The sequence below is a fragment of the Argopecten irradians genome, chromosome 10 (genome assembly GCF_041381155.1).
Source record: "Argopecten irradians isolate NY chromosome 10, Ai_NY, whole genome shotgun sequence".
NCBI lineage: Eukaryota > Metazoa > Mollusca > Bivalvia > Pectinida > Pectinidae > Argopecten > Argopecten irradians.
The window spans coordinates 15654220-15672530 of NC_091143.1; the positions used below are offsets into that span (position 1 = coordinate 15654220).

The 18311-nt window shown below is 34.9% G+C and overlaps 1 protein-coding gene across 3 annotated transcripts in view; it reads right to left on the reverse strand.

Moving 5' to 3' along the window:
• The window catches only part of LOC138333229 (death-associated protein kinase 1-like), a 104199-nt gene that overhangs the window by 55404 nt on the left and 30484 nt on the right, over positions 1-18311 (reverse strand). For all 3 annotated transcript variants that reach the window (XM_069281469.1, XM_069281471.1, XM_069281468.1), the window contains exons 2-5: positions 15635-15853; positions 2304-2442; positions 910-1033; positions 316-391 (exon numbers count right to left, since the gene is read on the reverse strand). In XM_069281469.1, coding sequence (XP_069137570.1) covers positions 316-391; positions 910-1033; positions 2304-2442; positions 15635-15853 — 558 coding nt within the window. The remainder of the gene's footprint in view (positions 1-315; positions 392-909; positions 1034-2303; positions 2443-15634; positions 15854-18311) is intronic.

Below are 18311 nucleotides of genomic sequence, written 5' to 3' on the forward strand. Positions count from 1 at the left end.
TTTTCATTTCGTTGTGTCTGTTTATGTTTCCAAATCTGGACCTAATTCACAGGTTCTAAAATTTGAGCTACCCCGGTTTTTGGGTATACATGCTCAATATGTATTAATTTAGCTGGTTTTTTGAATATAGCGAACTCGGATTCGCAAAATGATAGCAATTTACAAAACATGTGCAATAATTTTCAATCTAAAAACTAACTTTGGGTTTGTGCAATGTGTATAAATGTGGGATGCTGGCGAATTTTTTTATGCTTTTAATATATGATATCATATGTGTGACAAATTATGAATGAATTAACTGGGCAGGTGACTTACAGTATATAGGTTATCACCCCTATGCTCCACATGTCTGTTGCCAGTGAAAGGGGATCGTAGCTTACAACTTCAGGTGCTACAAAAATCATAATCAAAACAAGGTTTTAGAAAGGCAGAATTCAAATGCAACATATCATTAAATAAATTGATTAGCTTACCCTATTATTTATACAATAAATGGTTTGTTTCTAATTCTTCGATGACAAGTCAACTCTTTTAGAGTTTTTTTCTTTTCATATTTATATAAAATGTGTACCCTTTTATCTACTATAAGGATTAATTATTGCTTTAGATGAAGATAGACCAAAACAATCAGTCACTGTAAAAGAACATCCCTGGTCTGTGGAGGAATAAACAGCGTTAATCTAATGGGGTGTAAAATTGGCTAGAAATATAATTGAGATCAATTTCAGTCAATATTTATTTACAAGTTCAGGATAGTGTGACATGATAAGCGAAAGAATTTTTCTTTCACATATTTAACAATGGTTCTCTAGCCGTAGAGGAGCAACACCCTTTATTTATCATTGATTTCCCCAAGCTCAATAAATAAAATTTGATACAATAAAACCGTGTATAAGTAGAACAGTTTACCTATAAACTCAGCAGTGCCCATCATGGCTCTGATATCAGATTTGGGTGTGATCACTTGAGACAGACCAAAGTCAATCAACTTGATCCGACAACTATTCTTGTTCAGCAGCATAATGTTCTCTGGCTGTCAACACACAAGTTCAGGACAAATGATGATTGGACACGGATAAAAATATAACAAAATTATAACTGCAAAGACAGTATACAGCAATTAGTATTGTGAATTTATTAGAAATTTTATTTATATTATATTCACAGAAACTAGAATAATCTATAATTCGAAAATAAACTTGAAAGCAAAATTTTATTAGAAGAATACATACCATTATTAAGCTACCAGAAATAGTTTAGGACAAAAATCTATCTCAATATCTGTGATGTTTTGGGCTGAAGCTAGGCTAATTTGATTGTTAGTTCGTAAGGAAAGACAAAAAGTGCTGCAGAAATATGGGGACATCCCACCGACATCATGTGTGTTTGATATGACACGTTTATGAGATACGTTTTTGCATGTTCACATGGGAACTATTTTATACCAATTATTGTCTACGTCAGTTGTCTCCCCTTAGTATGTGTAAGTCACATGAAATGAGGCAAAAGTAATATAGTGTAAATTTATGTATTTAAGTTTTTTCTTCGGAGTAGGAGGTACATTTATCACAGTACGAACTATGTAATCTTACCGATTCTAAATGAGCTTCAGTATACCTCTAGGCCTTGGTGAACTTGAATTTTACTTTTTGACTTAAGAAATAAATGCGTTATATGAAGTTCTTATGAGCTTTGTGAAGTTTTACCTTTAGATCTAAGTGGGCTATGTGAAGTTTTACCTTTAAATCTAAGTGTGCTATTTGAAGTTTTACCTATAGATCTAATTGAGATTTGATAAATTTTACCTTTAGATCTCATTGAATCATGATAAACTCAACCCTTTGATCTTAGTGAGTTTTGCGAAGTTTTATATTTAGATCTAAGTGAGCATTGTGAAGTATTACCTTTAGATCTTCGTGAGCTCTGATAAATTTTACATTTAGATCTCATTGAACTATGATAAATTCAACCATTTGATTTTAGTGAGTTTTGCAAAGTTTTATATTTAGATTTAAATGAGTATTGTGAAATTTTACCTTTAGATCTTAATGAGCTTTGTAAAGTTTTACCTTTAGATCTCTTTGAACTATGATAATTTTTTACCATTTGAACTTAGTGAGTTTTGTGAAGTTTTCCTTTTAAATCTAAGTGAGTATTGTGAAGTTTTATCTTTAGATCTTAGTGAGCATTGTGAAATACCTTATAGATTTGAGTGAACTTTGTGAAATACCTTTAGGTCTCAGTGAGCAATTAGTATCATGATTTTTCATCCTTAGATCTGAGTGAGCTATGTGAAGTTTTACCTTTAGATCTAGGTGAGCTATACTCTTGGAATGGAGGTGTTGGACAGCCTCGAGGATTTGTTTGATGAAGGTTGAAGCCTCCTCTTCACTAAGGTGGTCCTTCTCTGAGATATAGTCAAAGAGTTCTCCTCCAGACACCCTGTAACATACAAAATATTGTAAAATGATTAGTTTAACATCCTATTAAGCAGATGGGATGGGACGAGCATCGGTAGCAATATTTCCATTAAGGTGAACATTTTTACTACACCTAAAGACTCAAGTTCAAAAATTGTGGTAACAGTACAACGTATTAGCTTCCTAAGGATATTGGTTCATATTGCATTGTTGATTTCTATAACCAAAGAATATTTTTGACACCAGTAGTATCCATAGACACAGCCCCTGAACAGATCTTTCAACTTTTTATTTACCTGGTATTTGTACCTCGGTGGCACATGTAATCAGTCCTTGAGCTTTGACAAAACAAATGATGGTGGTTAACAATACAAAGCACAAACAGAATTAAGTGTTTGATTACCAGGTATTATAAATGGAGTAAAGCACAGAAAAACATTACAGCTACACATTACAGAGATGGATGTGCACGAGTCACAACAATTCCCCAAAAACCAAATAGGCTTAGGTCTCTATCATATCTTAATCAAAAACAAAAAAAGATTTATTGAAATGAGCTATGGGATACGTCTACTTTTGAGACCTTAGGATTTAAACTAAGGGGAGATGGGTTAATAAAGTAAATGTATGAGTGAAACCCCTTTTGAGAACTGAAAGGGACAGAAAGTAATTACTTTATACTTTTGGTCTCTACATTGCCTGGAATCTATTAAGGACCCCTTAATATGACCAAATTTAGACTACTTTTGCTTACAACATATTTTTTGGTCTGTATTTCATACGAGGTAAGTGAAATAGAGGCTTTGAAAAGGGGCGCTTATTGAATTGAATACGGCAACCCAGTAGGTCTTAAATATGTCGATCAGTCATTACAAAAATTAAACAGGGCGCTGTAACAAAGAGCAATAGATAATGAGACTTGTTTGATATTGAGGTGCATTTCGATACTCACTGCTTTCTTTCATAAAAATACATTTTGTACAGAAAGAGAGTTTGACATTCATCATTAGTTTTGTAGTTTATCAAAGTTACCTTCAATCTTGATGATAAAATAGGATTGGCTCAGGAATAGATTCTTAAATGATTTTGAATGATTGATTTTTTAAATCAACATAAAACAAGTTTGAAGCAAGCAAGATAAATTGGTTTCGAGTGTTATTTATATCTTCAGCTGTTTACTTTAAGCCAGCTCTGACATAAATCTGGCTAAATACGCCACATCATCAGAGAATGTCATGACCTCTTCTGGGCAGCTTTATCACAGTGTGGTCTTAAATCATCTTTTTTGTCTTAGCATCAAATTTTAAATTACCTAAAAATAATATGTTTTCTCCCAAATGATACTGCCTGAACCAAAAGTCTTTGTTTTTGAGTTCATTTTACAGAAGTACATGTACATGCAAACATGATAATGTAGCGCTATTTCAGGGCCTAAATGGTTTAAAGTGGGTTCAGACCATTCCACTAGCTCTACCTCTATGGGTTTTGAGCTTGAACCTATGTAAAGCAGATGCCTTGTACTGGCCGCAGGTTTTTTTCTGTGTACTCCACCTTTCACTTACTCCTTAACCTGACGCATCCTTAAATGACATTGACTGTTAACACGAGGTAAAACAAAATAAGTATAATCATTCTGAACTTCAGAGATTTTTTTGTTTTTCAAAGAGACTGTTAACACAATGTAAAACAAAATAAGTATAATCATTCTGAACTTCAGAAATTTTTTTGTTTTTTAAAGAGACGAGCTTCACAGCTTCAAATACTCAGTATATTATCTGATTTTAAAAGATCAGGATTTTGCAGGGATTCCGTTTCATAAAAATAATTCTTAATGTTCAAAACTCAAAAAGACAAGTTTTGATTGGAGTAATTTTAAACAGTAAAACTATATTAATACACATGATAATATTGAATTTCATTGACACATGTAACTACAGTAAAACCCCTCTAACTCGAACCCGGATTCCTTGAATACCCCCTATTCGTCGAACTGGTCGTACGGTCCCGGCTGTCTCCCTATATAATCTATGTAACAAAACCCCGGATAGCTCGAACAGCTATTCGTCGAATACCCCTTATTCCTCGAACAGAAATATATCCCCGTTTGAGCAAATGCATAGTATGTACCCATGCATTCGTCGAACAGGTGTTCGGCCCTTGGTAATTGTTTACCTGTGTCACACCTGACTGCACCGACCGTCACGGATAATAGCTCACGACCTGTGTTTATACAGGTGTCGTATCAAGCATTTCGGTAATTAAGGGATTAACGGTGTCAGTATTACCTACCTTCACGATCGCCAGTCGTTGTTTGATGCAAACTTTATTTGAATATTTCAGAAAAGGCATTAAATAATCGTTGTCTCTCTCGCAATAATCTTCGCTTAAATACGAAAATAGAAAGTACGCATTGTGAAATGACAAAAGAGTCGGAAGAAATCGCTGACGTCTGACTTCCTATATAAGTTAAATATTTTTTTTTAGTTTCTGTGTTTTTTTTCAAAAGATATAAACGATACCAAAATTTGATATTGCTACGTACAAATCACATTGACCCATGTTCATTTTTATCAGTGCGTTCCGTATCTTTTCCCGCATATTGTATTTTCGTAACTTTCCTCGTGAACACGTGTAACCTAACGCTTTTACAAGGTAGACATAGGTATCGTTGTTTGTTCGTAACTATGCTGGTTAATAACTTTATAGTGTGTATTTATTTTGTAAATGTGTTAAATGATTTTTTTTAATTAAATCATCGAAATTGTACCCATTGTCTGTTTTAACCAATATGGTATTTTGTACCACGTTTGACGATCGTTTACATTAGATTTACTTTGTCGTCAGTATTTTCAAACCCTCATTTAATGTAATACATATTTTTTTCAACTTGATATTGCTATCAAAAAACACTTTCATAATAAATCCAAAATGCTGAAATTACGGTAATTAAAATGTCATTACAATGTATTGTTTGTCATAGGGTGACCGGACATTTTGACTGTCAACGGTCGATCATGACCAACCTCGGATGAGTCGAATACCCTGTATTCCTCGAATTATTGATATGGTCCCCTGCTGTTCGAGTTATAGGGGTTTTACTGTACATTAACTAGGATAACTTGTTGGGATAAAATGACATCATATGATTCTAAATTCTTAACTTAAGTGCTTCAATAAAAAAACCACGTAGAAGGTCTATGTACAAACCACTATTAAACATCCCCAATAGAACTATCTACAGACCTGAGGTCAAGCTGGCCACTGTTCTAGTCTACTTAGGATTACTTCAGATGTAGAAGATGAAAGTGAACTCCTAATGGTGATGTATGGGGCGGGGAGGGAACACCTGGGCTGCCATTTCTACTTTAATGATGTTTCATGAAATATAACCTAGTTAAGCAAGCTATCCCAGCATATATTTCTTTTAAATAAAAGCTGAACATTTTGGTTTCATTTTAGAAAGCAAAGCTTATAACATATGTCTGATAATAGAGTTGCTTTGTTTTGTCTTTTGTTAAATTGCTAAGAAATAAAAGGTACTTAAATTTTTAACTGCTAGTATTTTTTTTCTGGATTTATACAATGAAGAGTAAAAATCCCTTTCAACATAAATCTGTCTTACCTCTATACATGTACATGTACATTACTTCTTTGAATTCAATAGAAGATTCATGCTAAATCATATATAATAAAAAAGTAATACACTATAACAAGACTATAAAAATTCATAGATATAAAGTTGTTTTTTTATTCTAAAAGTTTTATAGAGGTATTTGCATCCAATTTTGCAATTCTAATTTGAAATTGTTTTTTATTCAAACTTTTTTAAGTTCATTGAAATGGCATTCAATAACGCAGATTTTCATTTTCTGAGTCTCTGAGTTTCAAGCGTTTCACTCTTTTGAGCAATTTCCTGCTCTGAATTATGGATAACCATTTAAAATGAATCTAGATGGGAATCTCTTCTGAGAAAGCAGGCAAACCACAGATTATTTGCCTATGTTCATGCGCAGTTAAATGTGCATTTAGCCAATTATCGTGAGGCTAGACAATTCTGGAGCAATTAGCGAACACAATCATTCATCATGTTTATACTGTATCATTGTTTCCACACACGCTTTATTTGGTTTACCTTACAGAGTAAAAGTCTGTGTTGATCTCATCGCCACAGAAACAATTGTATATCTCAAGACTTTTTTGAGATTTAATGCTCATTTGTAGTTTGTTTGTTACGTTTCACCAGATGCTGCTGCACCGCTGCAGGCATTTCCTGTACAGAATGTACAAACAGCTGTTGCAAGTTTCTGTGATTTCTATAATGAAGGAAAGCCGTCTGATGGAATTACATCATTTAGCATGCACACTTAAATGTGCATTACCAATTAATGAAACGTGACGTTTTGAGATTGCGTTAACCGTTCAGTGTCAAATGTGTGTACTTTTTGTATCAAGTTACGTCCTTCAAGACAAACTGTCCATTCAACACGAAAATTAACAAATTTAACTTTCTGATAGTAACTCAAGTTCAATTATTATTCTCACTAACATTGATACAGTAAAGCTCAATACTGTGTATTGCAATTTGTAGGCAACCATTCCTAAACAGTTAAATCTGAAGCAGATTTCTTGTAAAAATGAATTTAATTCCTTTACAGCACACAGTTATTAGTCTTGTCAGCTCTGTAGGAAATTGACAGAGTTTTAGAGTGGAAGGAAGCAAGGAAACATTGGAAAAACGATGAAGGTTAAGTTAGGTCAACATTTTTGGGTAAAGTATAGGAATATCGGGGCTTCGAGATCCTAAAACAACGTGGGTGAAATACAATATACGGTCGATTAATCCTGCCATTCTTTGATTATTGACGTGATTTTTGTAACATCATAATCACCGGAAGGTGGAACTAATCGACAGTAAATCTTACTTTATCAACATTGATTTGGGAAAAATTTGTTTGCAAACTGTGTGAATCCGCGTAGCGGATTCTCACAAAAGTTTGCAAACATTTTTTTTTTTCTTCATAACCCGATAAAATTAAAAAATAGTGACATCAATACTTATAATTAATTTTATACTCCATTTGATGAAATGAAGTATGTGTAATTGTAACATTATAGTGGTTTTTCAAGGGATTCTTTTTTCCGAATCAATACGCAACGTCAATGTCTCTATAGAGCGACGTCACGATAACGTCGGTGTTTTGCTCTATTCTCAGATTTTTTTTCATAGTGGTATTGGCCAATCAGAAAGCCAGATTTGGTATGAAAACAAAGAAAAAATAATTATACAGAGGTGATCCCTAAAGCAGGTTTGAAACCTCGAAAAAGCAGTCATTAATCAAGCAGTGGTTCTTATACACAGGTGGTCCCTAAGGCAGGTTTGAAATCCCAAGAGAGCGGTCTTATTAAGCAGTTGGTCTTTTTTTTTTTTTTTATTATTATCTTATTTTTTGTCAAACAATAATATCAACTTTACATTAATTGCATAATCATGAAATATTAATATAGTTATCTTCCATGCACATCTTTCACTCTGCCATTCTTTCATTCATCAGTATAATAACTTTGTTTGAGTTTTTTGATAGAGAGGGAAGGGGGGGGGGGAGAAAAAATAAAATAAAGAACAAAGAATTGGGAAGGAAAGAAGGGATAAGCAGTTGGTCTTTATACAGAGGAGGTCACTAAGCTAGCAGATTTAATAGGTATTGGTTTTTGCTTGTTTTTCATAAAAAAGCGGATCAATCCTTTTTTGATTCAGGACGCCAGAGAAATTTAGGATTGGGCCAACACTACTGACACAGTAACACTTCCTTGCCACAACCATTTTACTGACAAATCTGTTGACATAAGTAAAGATGTTAGATTGGTCTTGCTCGGCCATGCTACTGATGGGTGGGTCTGGTATCTATTCCTGTCTGGTTTGGTGTAACATGCACATCAGCATTTTTCTCCAGACAGTCTGCATTCCATCTTGACTAATATACAGGAGAATTAATTAATCCATCTTGACTAACATACAGGAGAATTAATTCATTGTGATTAATATACAGGAGACTTAATCCATTGCCAATCTGTGTCGATGATGTCAGTCACCCATTATACATTGACAACACTCTATAGTATATTGTGTATCACTATTTCTATGGTTTGGTCTGTTTTTCTTTTGTTTAACTGTGTCATTTTGGTTTTGTCGGTTTAACATCCTATTAACAGCAAGGGTCATGTAAGGACATGCCAGGTTTGTTGGTGGAGGAAAGCCAGAGTACCCAGAAAAAAACCACTGACCAGTGGTCAGTACCTAGAAACTGCCCCACATGGAATTCGTACTTGGCCACAGAGGTCCTATATCAACAGATTAATTTAGTTACGGACAGATAATTTAAATTCCAGTATCAATCTGCGTGTGTGCAAAGATTGCAGTAATTACAATTTTTACAAGTGTTTCTAATGTGGAAATTTCACACAAGATCAAAATTGATTTAGGACTAAAATTTAATTGCATTAAAACACAGTCAAACTACTTTAGCTAGTGACTATATCTGTATAAAGACCACCTGCCTGATAAGAACACTTTTCTAGAGTCTCAAATGACCAATTTTAACACAGTGCAACCTGTGTTCTACGACCTGTTTATAATGACCACCTGGCTATAAAGACTATCTTCCCTCTGATTTTATATAAGATTGACTGTATGTATGTTTACAATTTTGATTTAATAAATAATTGCCTATATTACTGACATGGATCAATTTTAAACCAGGGATCTCCAACCTTTAATATACCACCTGGACAATGGCATTGACCACTCTTCCACTGACCACTGTTCACTTCTTCTACCTAATTACAATCTGTGAACGTTAAAGCCACCAACAAACCTGCTGATGAGAAATCTGGCACCTGTACAGGTACTTATAACTGACCACTTATTTGTAAGGTGTTAAGTAGGACCTATTAGGGGCTAGATGGGCTCTAAACCAGACCTGGTAATTATCGTTAATGACCATAGTCATCAGTCATCCCAGAGTGTCTGTAACTGATTCCATATGTAAACCTACCACTGCTCAAGGTTAGGCTCATATTAAATCCAGCGAATTTATAGCAAAAACATATTTTTTCAATAGCAGCATATCATACTTGGAGGGACTACTGTATCTGACCTAACGGGCACCTATGTCCTTGGACAGTTCTATCTCAGACTGACAATGTGTGTTGCTTCTCCGTTTGAGTTCAGTATTCGCTTCACTTTGAGGAAGGTTTTGGATTCTGTCCTCTGAGAGAGAACATTCATAACAATGGTAGTTACTACCCACTCACATTAGTTATGGGGGCCGCGGTGGCCAGTGGTTAAGATGTCCCGACATATTACCACAACTCCACATTCAACTCCGGCTTACCAACATACCTGGCACTTACGACCCTGGCTGTTAATAGGACGTAAAAATAAATAAACCAAACCAAATGGTCATTGTTACAAGACCTTAGCAGTTGATAGAACATAAGCAGAATAAGCTCAATAAGACCATCAAACCAAACCCAATCTGACAAAAGTTTTAAGATTTCTGTATTTCCTGTGTAAATTGGTTTGTTTCCATTCAATTACAAATACAAATATAGTTGTTTTGTAGATGTGGATGATAGGAAGCATGTGGCTTTATATAGCACTTAGGAGAGAAAAAATACTAATGACAACACAACACATATGATATGTAATTGCCAAGTACTTTTTAGGGATTGAACATCATATTATTCCACGCCAGGCCCCAGAATAGTGAAACAATCATAGACTTGTTTTTTTCTTAGCTTATCAAAAGTTATGTAACTTTTTGTAGCTTCATCTGCAACTGGCTTAGTCTAAACCGTGACTGTTTTAGACGATCTTGGAACCAGAACACATGGTGGAAAATCTTTTAACCTATCATGGAAATATCATTAGAAAGTAAGAAACAATTCTATAGTATTTATTCTGACCAATACAGTGCATAACCTTTAATACCTAGAAAAGTTTCAAACCCTAGTGGAAGTTTTTGGAAAGTCACAGAAGCAAATATACTGGTAATACAATTACGTTAGTAGTGATAGGATGTGTTCACATGGAATAGGATCTTTTAATGCTTGAACATCTTAGAACCACTTCCAGACATCACGTTCCAGGTCTTAGTCATTGGATTCCAAACTTAACTATGTATTCCTATATCAATGACTGTGGAGTACTAATAGTCATAAACCTTGGTGTAGATTTTGTTACAGATTTGACCTTGACACAAGACTACATCTTCCACAGAAACTATCAGAATGAGTAAATCAGCAATACTTGATAGTAATTGGATATGTAATTAAAGAGAAGTAAACATATACCGTAATCAGACCAGTGAGGGTCAAAACCAGAGACTAATCAGAACCAAATTTTCTTATGATTGAGGTCACTAATGACAGATCCAGTCCAATCTGGCGGCAGATATTTTCATTTATTCAAAAACAAGCTGATTTATGATACCTGATGCTGTTAAGAGATCAGAAATAGTGGTAGAAGTTAAGATTTACATGTAGAGGAGTTATAGTTATTCGGTCAGCTATGTCTACCAGCATTCTTATGCAATGATTCTATGTTGACACCATTCCAGGGTGTAACCAAAGTTCCACATCTGGAAAAAGAATGTTCCATGCCTCTGGATGACATATACAAGACCTGTTAGTAATCAGTCACTGGACAAAAACTTCCCTCCAAATGTAGTAGGTCTGTATGTATGGGTCCTCATTACCAGAACACCACGACTAGTGACAGCCAGATATTTGTGAGTCGGCACCTGTCAGGCTCCTATGGAGAGATAAGTGGTACTCTGCTTCCTGGAATTCTCATATCCATATTGTACAGTAGACATTCTATATAGACCAGAAGTAAAAAGGACCGCACATCATTCCCAAATTTCTCAGACTTAAATTATCAACACAAATATTGACACTCATGTTCAGACATCATTGTAACCCTATGATGTTTTTGAATGAATAAAGTTTAATGACTCTTGTTATATGGAATAAAAGGAATTATAATGTCCATCATGATCTAAAGATGTCTACTGAAACATAACTCTGTCCTGGTAAAGATGCTCCACCGCCGACAGAGCATAAATGATATTCATCATTTGAACAATAATTGGTGTTAAATCATGTATATATATGTCTAATTAACACAAACAATAATATAAAATAATTTCTTTTGCCTTTGGTGCATGCGCAATCAATACTTCATTCCATATAGGATATAGTGCCATGGAATTTTTTCGGATGCAAATAATTATTTTTTATATTTTTAATTTGAAGTATCATTAGAACTTCAAACTTTTCAATGGTGGTATTGGTGTAAAGTAAGTAACTTTGGTAACTGAAGAAAAATATCAAATCGTCTGATCCTGTTTTTGATAGTGAAAAAACACCATTTGTCAGCAGTGGAGCATCTTTAAAGAGGAAGAGCCTAGTGCTGTTAGGGATACCAGTATGTCATGGGAAGGTTGACATCATTATAGCCCTTATAAACTTAAAATAAACTATCACATACTACCTGGGTGCTACATGCACAATGTCCATGACTTTTTGTTGTAGTGAATGGTTCAATGAAGAAAAACCATTTATTTTAATGATATATTTTTTAGTAATTGGTGATATATACCATACAAATGGCACATAGAATTATATGAGGGCAAATTAAGTAACAGAGCAACGGATACAGTGTCAAGTTGGTTATAATTGACAACACCGACCAGTTCATTTCTCTACACGAAAACAGTAAACTGGCACAAGTACAAAGCACGAGTCAATTATTCTAAGAAATCTCAGGAATATTCATGTGTCACAATTTGTTAATGAGAGTTTAAGATTGACACTGAATAAAGTGTAATCAAAGTTATGAAGTCTATTGTTAATGCTGAATCATAACTATTGCAATACTATTGCTATCGAGGGAAACACTTTTGCGATAGTTTAACTATTGCAGAATACGATTGCAATAGTATTGTGATATAGTATTGCACTCTGAATTCGATTACAATCGGGTCAATGAATTGGCCGCCATGACGTACATCTAGTGCAGTCTTGGTTTATAGTTACTTCCCTTTACTTGCTAGCATCAGTACCAACTCAAACGCAATGAAGATCGTGATTGAGAACATGTTCGATGTTTGCGTTTGGATTGAAAAGCATGGAAAAGTGACATTTTATCGTGACTGTTAGTCTGTTACTGTATGAAACCTCTGTGAGTACATTATTTTAGTCCAAGTTACAGAAAAATCTGACTATTGAAACTTTCGATAGTTGGCGTACTATTGGCGATTGTTATCGACTTTTTGAAATTGCCATCACTTGATCGAGTTGAGAGGCATACAATCGCAATATATTGATAGTCCGATGTATTGTTACACCCCTAATCTGGATTATTACTTAAATCAGAATGCCATTGTACTTGGTTGCTGACTGATAAATTGATGGTTTGACTGTTAAAACATGGAATTATCTTATTTCTAAGTTTTATGACATCCAATGAACTCTTTCTCTGATACAAATCCCCAGGCATACAATCCAATGATAATTTTCTCATGCATCAATTTGAATTTGAACTTTAAATCCCCATAAAAAAATGTTCATGCTGTGTAAAAACTGCATTATGATCACAATTTCTGGAATATGTATTTGTTATTCGTGTATTTATTTACTACCCCACCAAACATATCAAAAGATAAATGTTTCCTTTATCAGTTAATGAGACCGACCAAAGACTGTATTTATCAATGTATAATTCATCATAGGTTTATGACCATTCAGTGTAATATTTTATGAATGAATCAATTGTTATCTTTGAAGATTTTTTAAATATTATGGATTATGAATTTTGATAAAAAATGGACTCCTTGCCATGTTCCATTAGCGGCTTCCTGCAGCTTTTGCTTCATACTTAATCAAAACAAAATGGCCTGATGTAGAATTTGAGATTATAAAGTGCTGCATTTTCTTTTTTCAATCTGTGAGTCAGCCATGTTTTAAGTATGCTTCACTCTCTCTATAATCAGGAGAACAGAGTTTATAGAAGCAAGTGATATCCTTTAATATCAGAAAAATGAGCGATAGTGACTCATCCAATTTTAAATCTACCTCCCGGTCATGCCGACTACTATTATTTCATTGAAGTCTCAAATTGTTTTTGCACACTCCTAATGATAAACCCACTATCTGTATAGATAAACTGGGATATCTTGAAACTAATACACCCAAATCTTGTAAATCTCACGATTATCTTAGAAAGTCTTAAATTTCTTCTGTAAATTGAAAATGCATGTCAGGAAAGTTTTCTCTGCAGCATTCTCGATGACTGATGTAAATGATTAGTTAAACCTTATAGCAACTTATCTCTACGAGATATATCACTAGTCGTGTAAATACTACGATAAACCTGAGTGCAGCTGGGCATCAGGAACAGAGCGTGGAAAAAGGGAAATAATTATATTGTTTTAATTATAATAACAGAAGGAAATAGAATATCAATCATATCCTGCCAGACCGTTTCTAGTCGGGCGTGACGCTTATCTGTACCAGGAACAGCTCAACCGTATCATTAGTCCATCTTTTGTTTCATATATCTACTTCCATATCTAAAATAACTTTTACTGAGTGATGAAAACTATCATCCTCCTATTTCAGGTTGATATACGTACATTTGATATCACATTTCAAAATAAGATGTTTCTTTTCACCGTAATTATATCTTAAGAAAAGTGGACCCAGAGCCTGTGTGGTTAAGGTGTCCTGACCATTTCTACCACTACCGCCCGGTAGCCATTCACCCTGGGTTGCCTCCTGGTTTCAAGTTAACTGCCACATGGAACAATTTTCAGGAACTGATTGTAGGTTGATAGTTTTTCTTTGGGTACTCCCATATTATTCCACTTCCTAACTGGCATGTCCTTAAATAACCCATATAGTTGTTGATGTTACTCAATATAAACCAAACCAAACACGAACAAATCAGGGCTACAAATACAGCTGGGATTTTTTAATGCCAGAGATGTGTGTTTTTCAAATCACAACAAACACTTTTGTGCTATAAAAAGTAATAAATAATAACCAAAAAGCTAAAAACAACAATTTATAATCGGCCTTGCCTTCACCTTGACAGAGACATACTCCATCCTCTCCCAAACATCATATATCACAGCCTCTCTTTACATTTATACTGCCATAGCAGCAGCTGCACTGCCAAAATGGCATTCATGACATACATAAATTTTCCTGGGAAGAAATTTTATTGATATTGTATGACAGAAGAACAAATTCTGTCTAAATAGTAAATATGGCTACATTTATCATGAAAGATTACTAATGGTAATATTTTAATGATATTGTAACAATATATATGGCCAGAGTTTGAGCAAGCCGAGTACAATAAGTAGAATGACAATAACATGTTAATTGATTGGCTTAATCTCCTGATAACAGCCAAGGTTAATTAAGGATGTGTCAGTTTTATTGGAGGAAAGCCAGAGTACCCAGAGGAAGGCCACTGACCAGTGGTCAATCCCTGGCCTCATATGATCATGACAATACATCAAAATCGGAGGATACGTAAATTACTACACTATAAAGCAACATCACAATTTGAGGACATTTTTTTATCATTATGAGACAACATCAAAATTTAAGGACATTAACCACATTAATATAAAGTATTAATAGATTTGAGGACATTTACCACACAAGGCAATTTCCTTTTAGTAATAGTAATATAAGATGTCATTGGATGTCTCCCCACTTACAGTACTGGTCAATATCCAATGTTAGTCTAAGATGCTGACCAGCTCCTCCCTGGATGTGATAGATGCCAGGTGTGTAGGGCTGGGTGAGGTATGTAGGTGTAGGAATATCACAGTTATAAGTAGTGAGTGGGATCACCAGGATTACTCCTAGACAGACCACTTGGTATGGAAATGGATTACCACTATGGCTGGTGCAGAAAGGCAGGAATGTCTACTATTTCAGAGAATGGTAGCCACATGCTAGGTCAAATGGGTGAAGTTTCCTTGTAAATTTTTCTACCACCCAACAAACAATAATTTAACTAATCATTTATTAAACAACTGATAAGAATAGCTTCTAAACGTTCAGTCTCCTCATTAATACAAACTGACAGCTTGGTAGGTGGCAAGCAAAAAGACAGGTTGACAGTGTGTACTTACAGCTCGAGGACAAGAATGACCTCTGTCCGAGTTTCATACACTTCCAGAAGGTGGATGATGTTGGGATGGTCAATCATGCTCAGAATGTTAACCTCGCGTTGGATGTCTTCCATTTTCGCTCCCCTCCTCCCACCGCCCCGCTTCTTCCTGATGAACTTGGCGGCATACTCAACGTCTGTCTCCCGATGTCGAGCTTTTCTGACAATTGCAAATTGACCACTGCAACAGAACAAGAAACAGAACCTTATAGGCATTCCCAAGGCTGTCTAAAGGCGATTGAGGCTCGAAAGGTTTGACTGCAGTCTTACTCATTTGCATTTTCTATTACAACAAATTGATTGACACCTAACATAAACTTGCCAAAGTCGTTTTAGCTTTAGCATGAATATTTATCCATGTGGTACATTTTTTCAAATGACTGCTCATGCCATGAGAACCATCTGTACCTTATAGTGACCAATGGTGAGCGTATATAAGTATGATTATTGTACATATGGATGTTTTATAGGATTTGGAGAAATTGAGAACAGCTATAGAATATCTACCTTTGTTGTCATTAAATGATAATCATGTTTATTAATTATGATTAAATTACATTCAAACCTGTTTAGATAGTAGTACAGTATATATTCCAGTTTTCAAATCATCTCATATAAATGACAAACTAATGAATGTTATAAGTTTATTTCAGCTACAGAGCACAGTTTGATCAGGAGCTATTGAGGGGTACTGTGACGGGGATGCCTTGTTGAATTCCTGAAGGGTCACTTAGCAAGGATGTGTTTTTCATGTTCGTTTATTATATATACTTGGTACTTTTATGAATTCCTGGAGACAATAAACTAAACATGGAGCTTAAGTGGACTGAAAACCACTAAAAACTTCATCCCAATTTTATCTACATGGGAAAGTCCATGTATAAGAGCCCTTCTAACTTGGACCTTAGTATACAAAACGTTATGTCTGTCCTGGTGTCATAACATGTCCATCTCTTTGTATGTATACCAGTCGTCATCCTCAAGTTTATATCAACTGGTATTTTAGTTAAACATAACTAATCCAACTCCATATTCAACCCAATAAACGCCGGCCATCCCTATAAGCACCCCTCCCTCTTGTTTAGGTCTCAATATCATTTACCTTGAATTAAAGATGCTCCACTGCTGACAAACTGTATTTATTCCGCTATCAAAAACAGGAGCAGACAATTTTGTATTTTTCTTCAGTTGAAAAAGTTACTTACTTTACACCATTACCAACATTGAAAAGTTTGAGCTTCTAATTTCACTTTAAGTTAAAAATATGGAAAAATAATTAATTAAATCCCTAAAAAATTCTGTGTCACTATATCCTATATGGAATAAAGTACTAATTGCGCATGCACCAAAGGCGAAATAAATTATTTTATATTATTTTTGTGTTAATTAGACATATATATATATACACGATTAAACACAAATTATTCTTCAAATGATGAATATCATCTATTATGCTCTGTCGGCTTCAAATGATGAATATCATCTATTATGCTCTGTCGGCAGTGGAGCATCTTTAAATTGAGACAGAAAATATGAAAACTTTGGATTTTGTTGTTGATTTCTTTTACAAAATAATTAATTGCTAACTTTGTGCAACAGTTTTATTTATAAACTGTGTTCTATTAAGTGTCCCCTTATTTCCTTCAATTTTTCAATCGTCTTGGATGCTTATTGGGTCAAATATGGTATATAATCTAATAAATCTTACAATTCACTATATGCATTTATCAAATAAAATCTACTTTTTATTCTGTCACCTTCAATAGCTGGCTGTATTGTTATTGGAAGTAATCATTAATCAAACGTGTTCGATCCATGTGTGCCGTACATGGACATAATGATTTCTCCCATAATATCCTTCTCCATACAATAAAATAGTTAATCCCTTGAATTTTACATTTTCCCAGCTATTCAGCGAGAGATTGGAGCATTACTGGGTATAAGGGATGGCCTACATTTTTTATAGGTTTGACTAGGCCCTATCAATTTTAACATTTACATGGTATATACACTCAAGTTCAATATAATCTCTAGTTTGTTGTGAGGAAAACCGCGGTAAACACAACACCAAACTTTGCTATAAAATTCAGGTAATGTTCACAGGAATCTTAGAAACCTAACCATGGATTATAAAGTTTGTGGGTCAAATCCTCACACACCTTTACTGAATTTAGAAAGTCTGAAATATTACACATATTTATAAGATGTAGAAATAGTTGATATGTACAATGATTCAATGTACATTTAATTTTTAAATTCTCAACATATCAGGTTGCTTCATCAGCAGTTAAAACTGCCAAAGTTGTAAAATTGTACTGGTTCCTTCTAGATAAATCATCCTAATTTCACTATATATAAGGTGGGATGGGTGGGGTTAGGGTGGGATGGTAGGGGTAGGGTAGAGTGGGGTTAGGGTTGGGGTGGGTGGGATGGTAGGGGTGTTAGGGTGGGGGTGGTCGGGGTGGTGGGGGTAGGGTAGAGTGGGGTTAGGGTGGGGTGGTAGGGGTAGGGTAGAGTGGGGTTAGGGTGGGTGGTAGGGGTAGGGTAGAGTGGGGTTAGGGTTGGGGTGGGTGGGATGGTAGGGGTGTTAGGGTGGGGTGGTCGGGTGGTAGAGGTAGGGTAGAGTGGGGTTAGGGTGG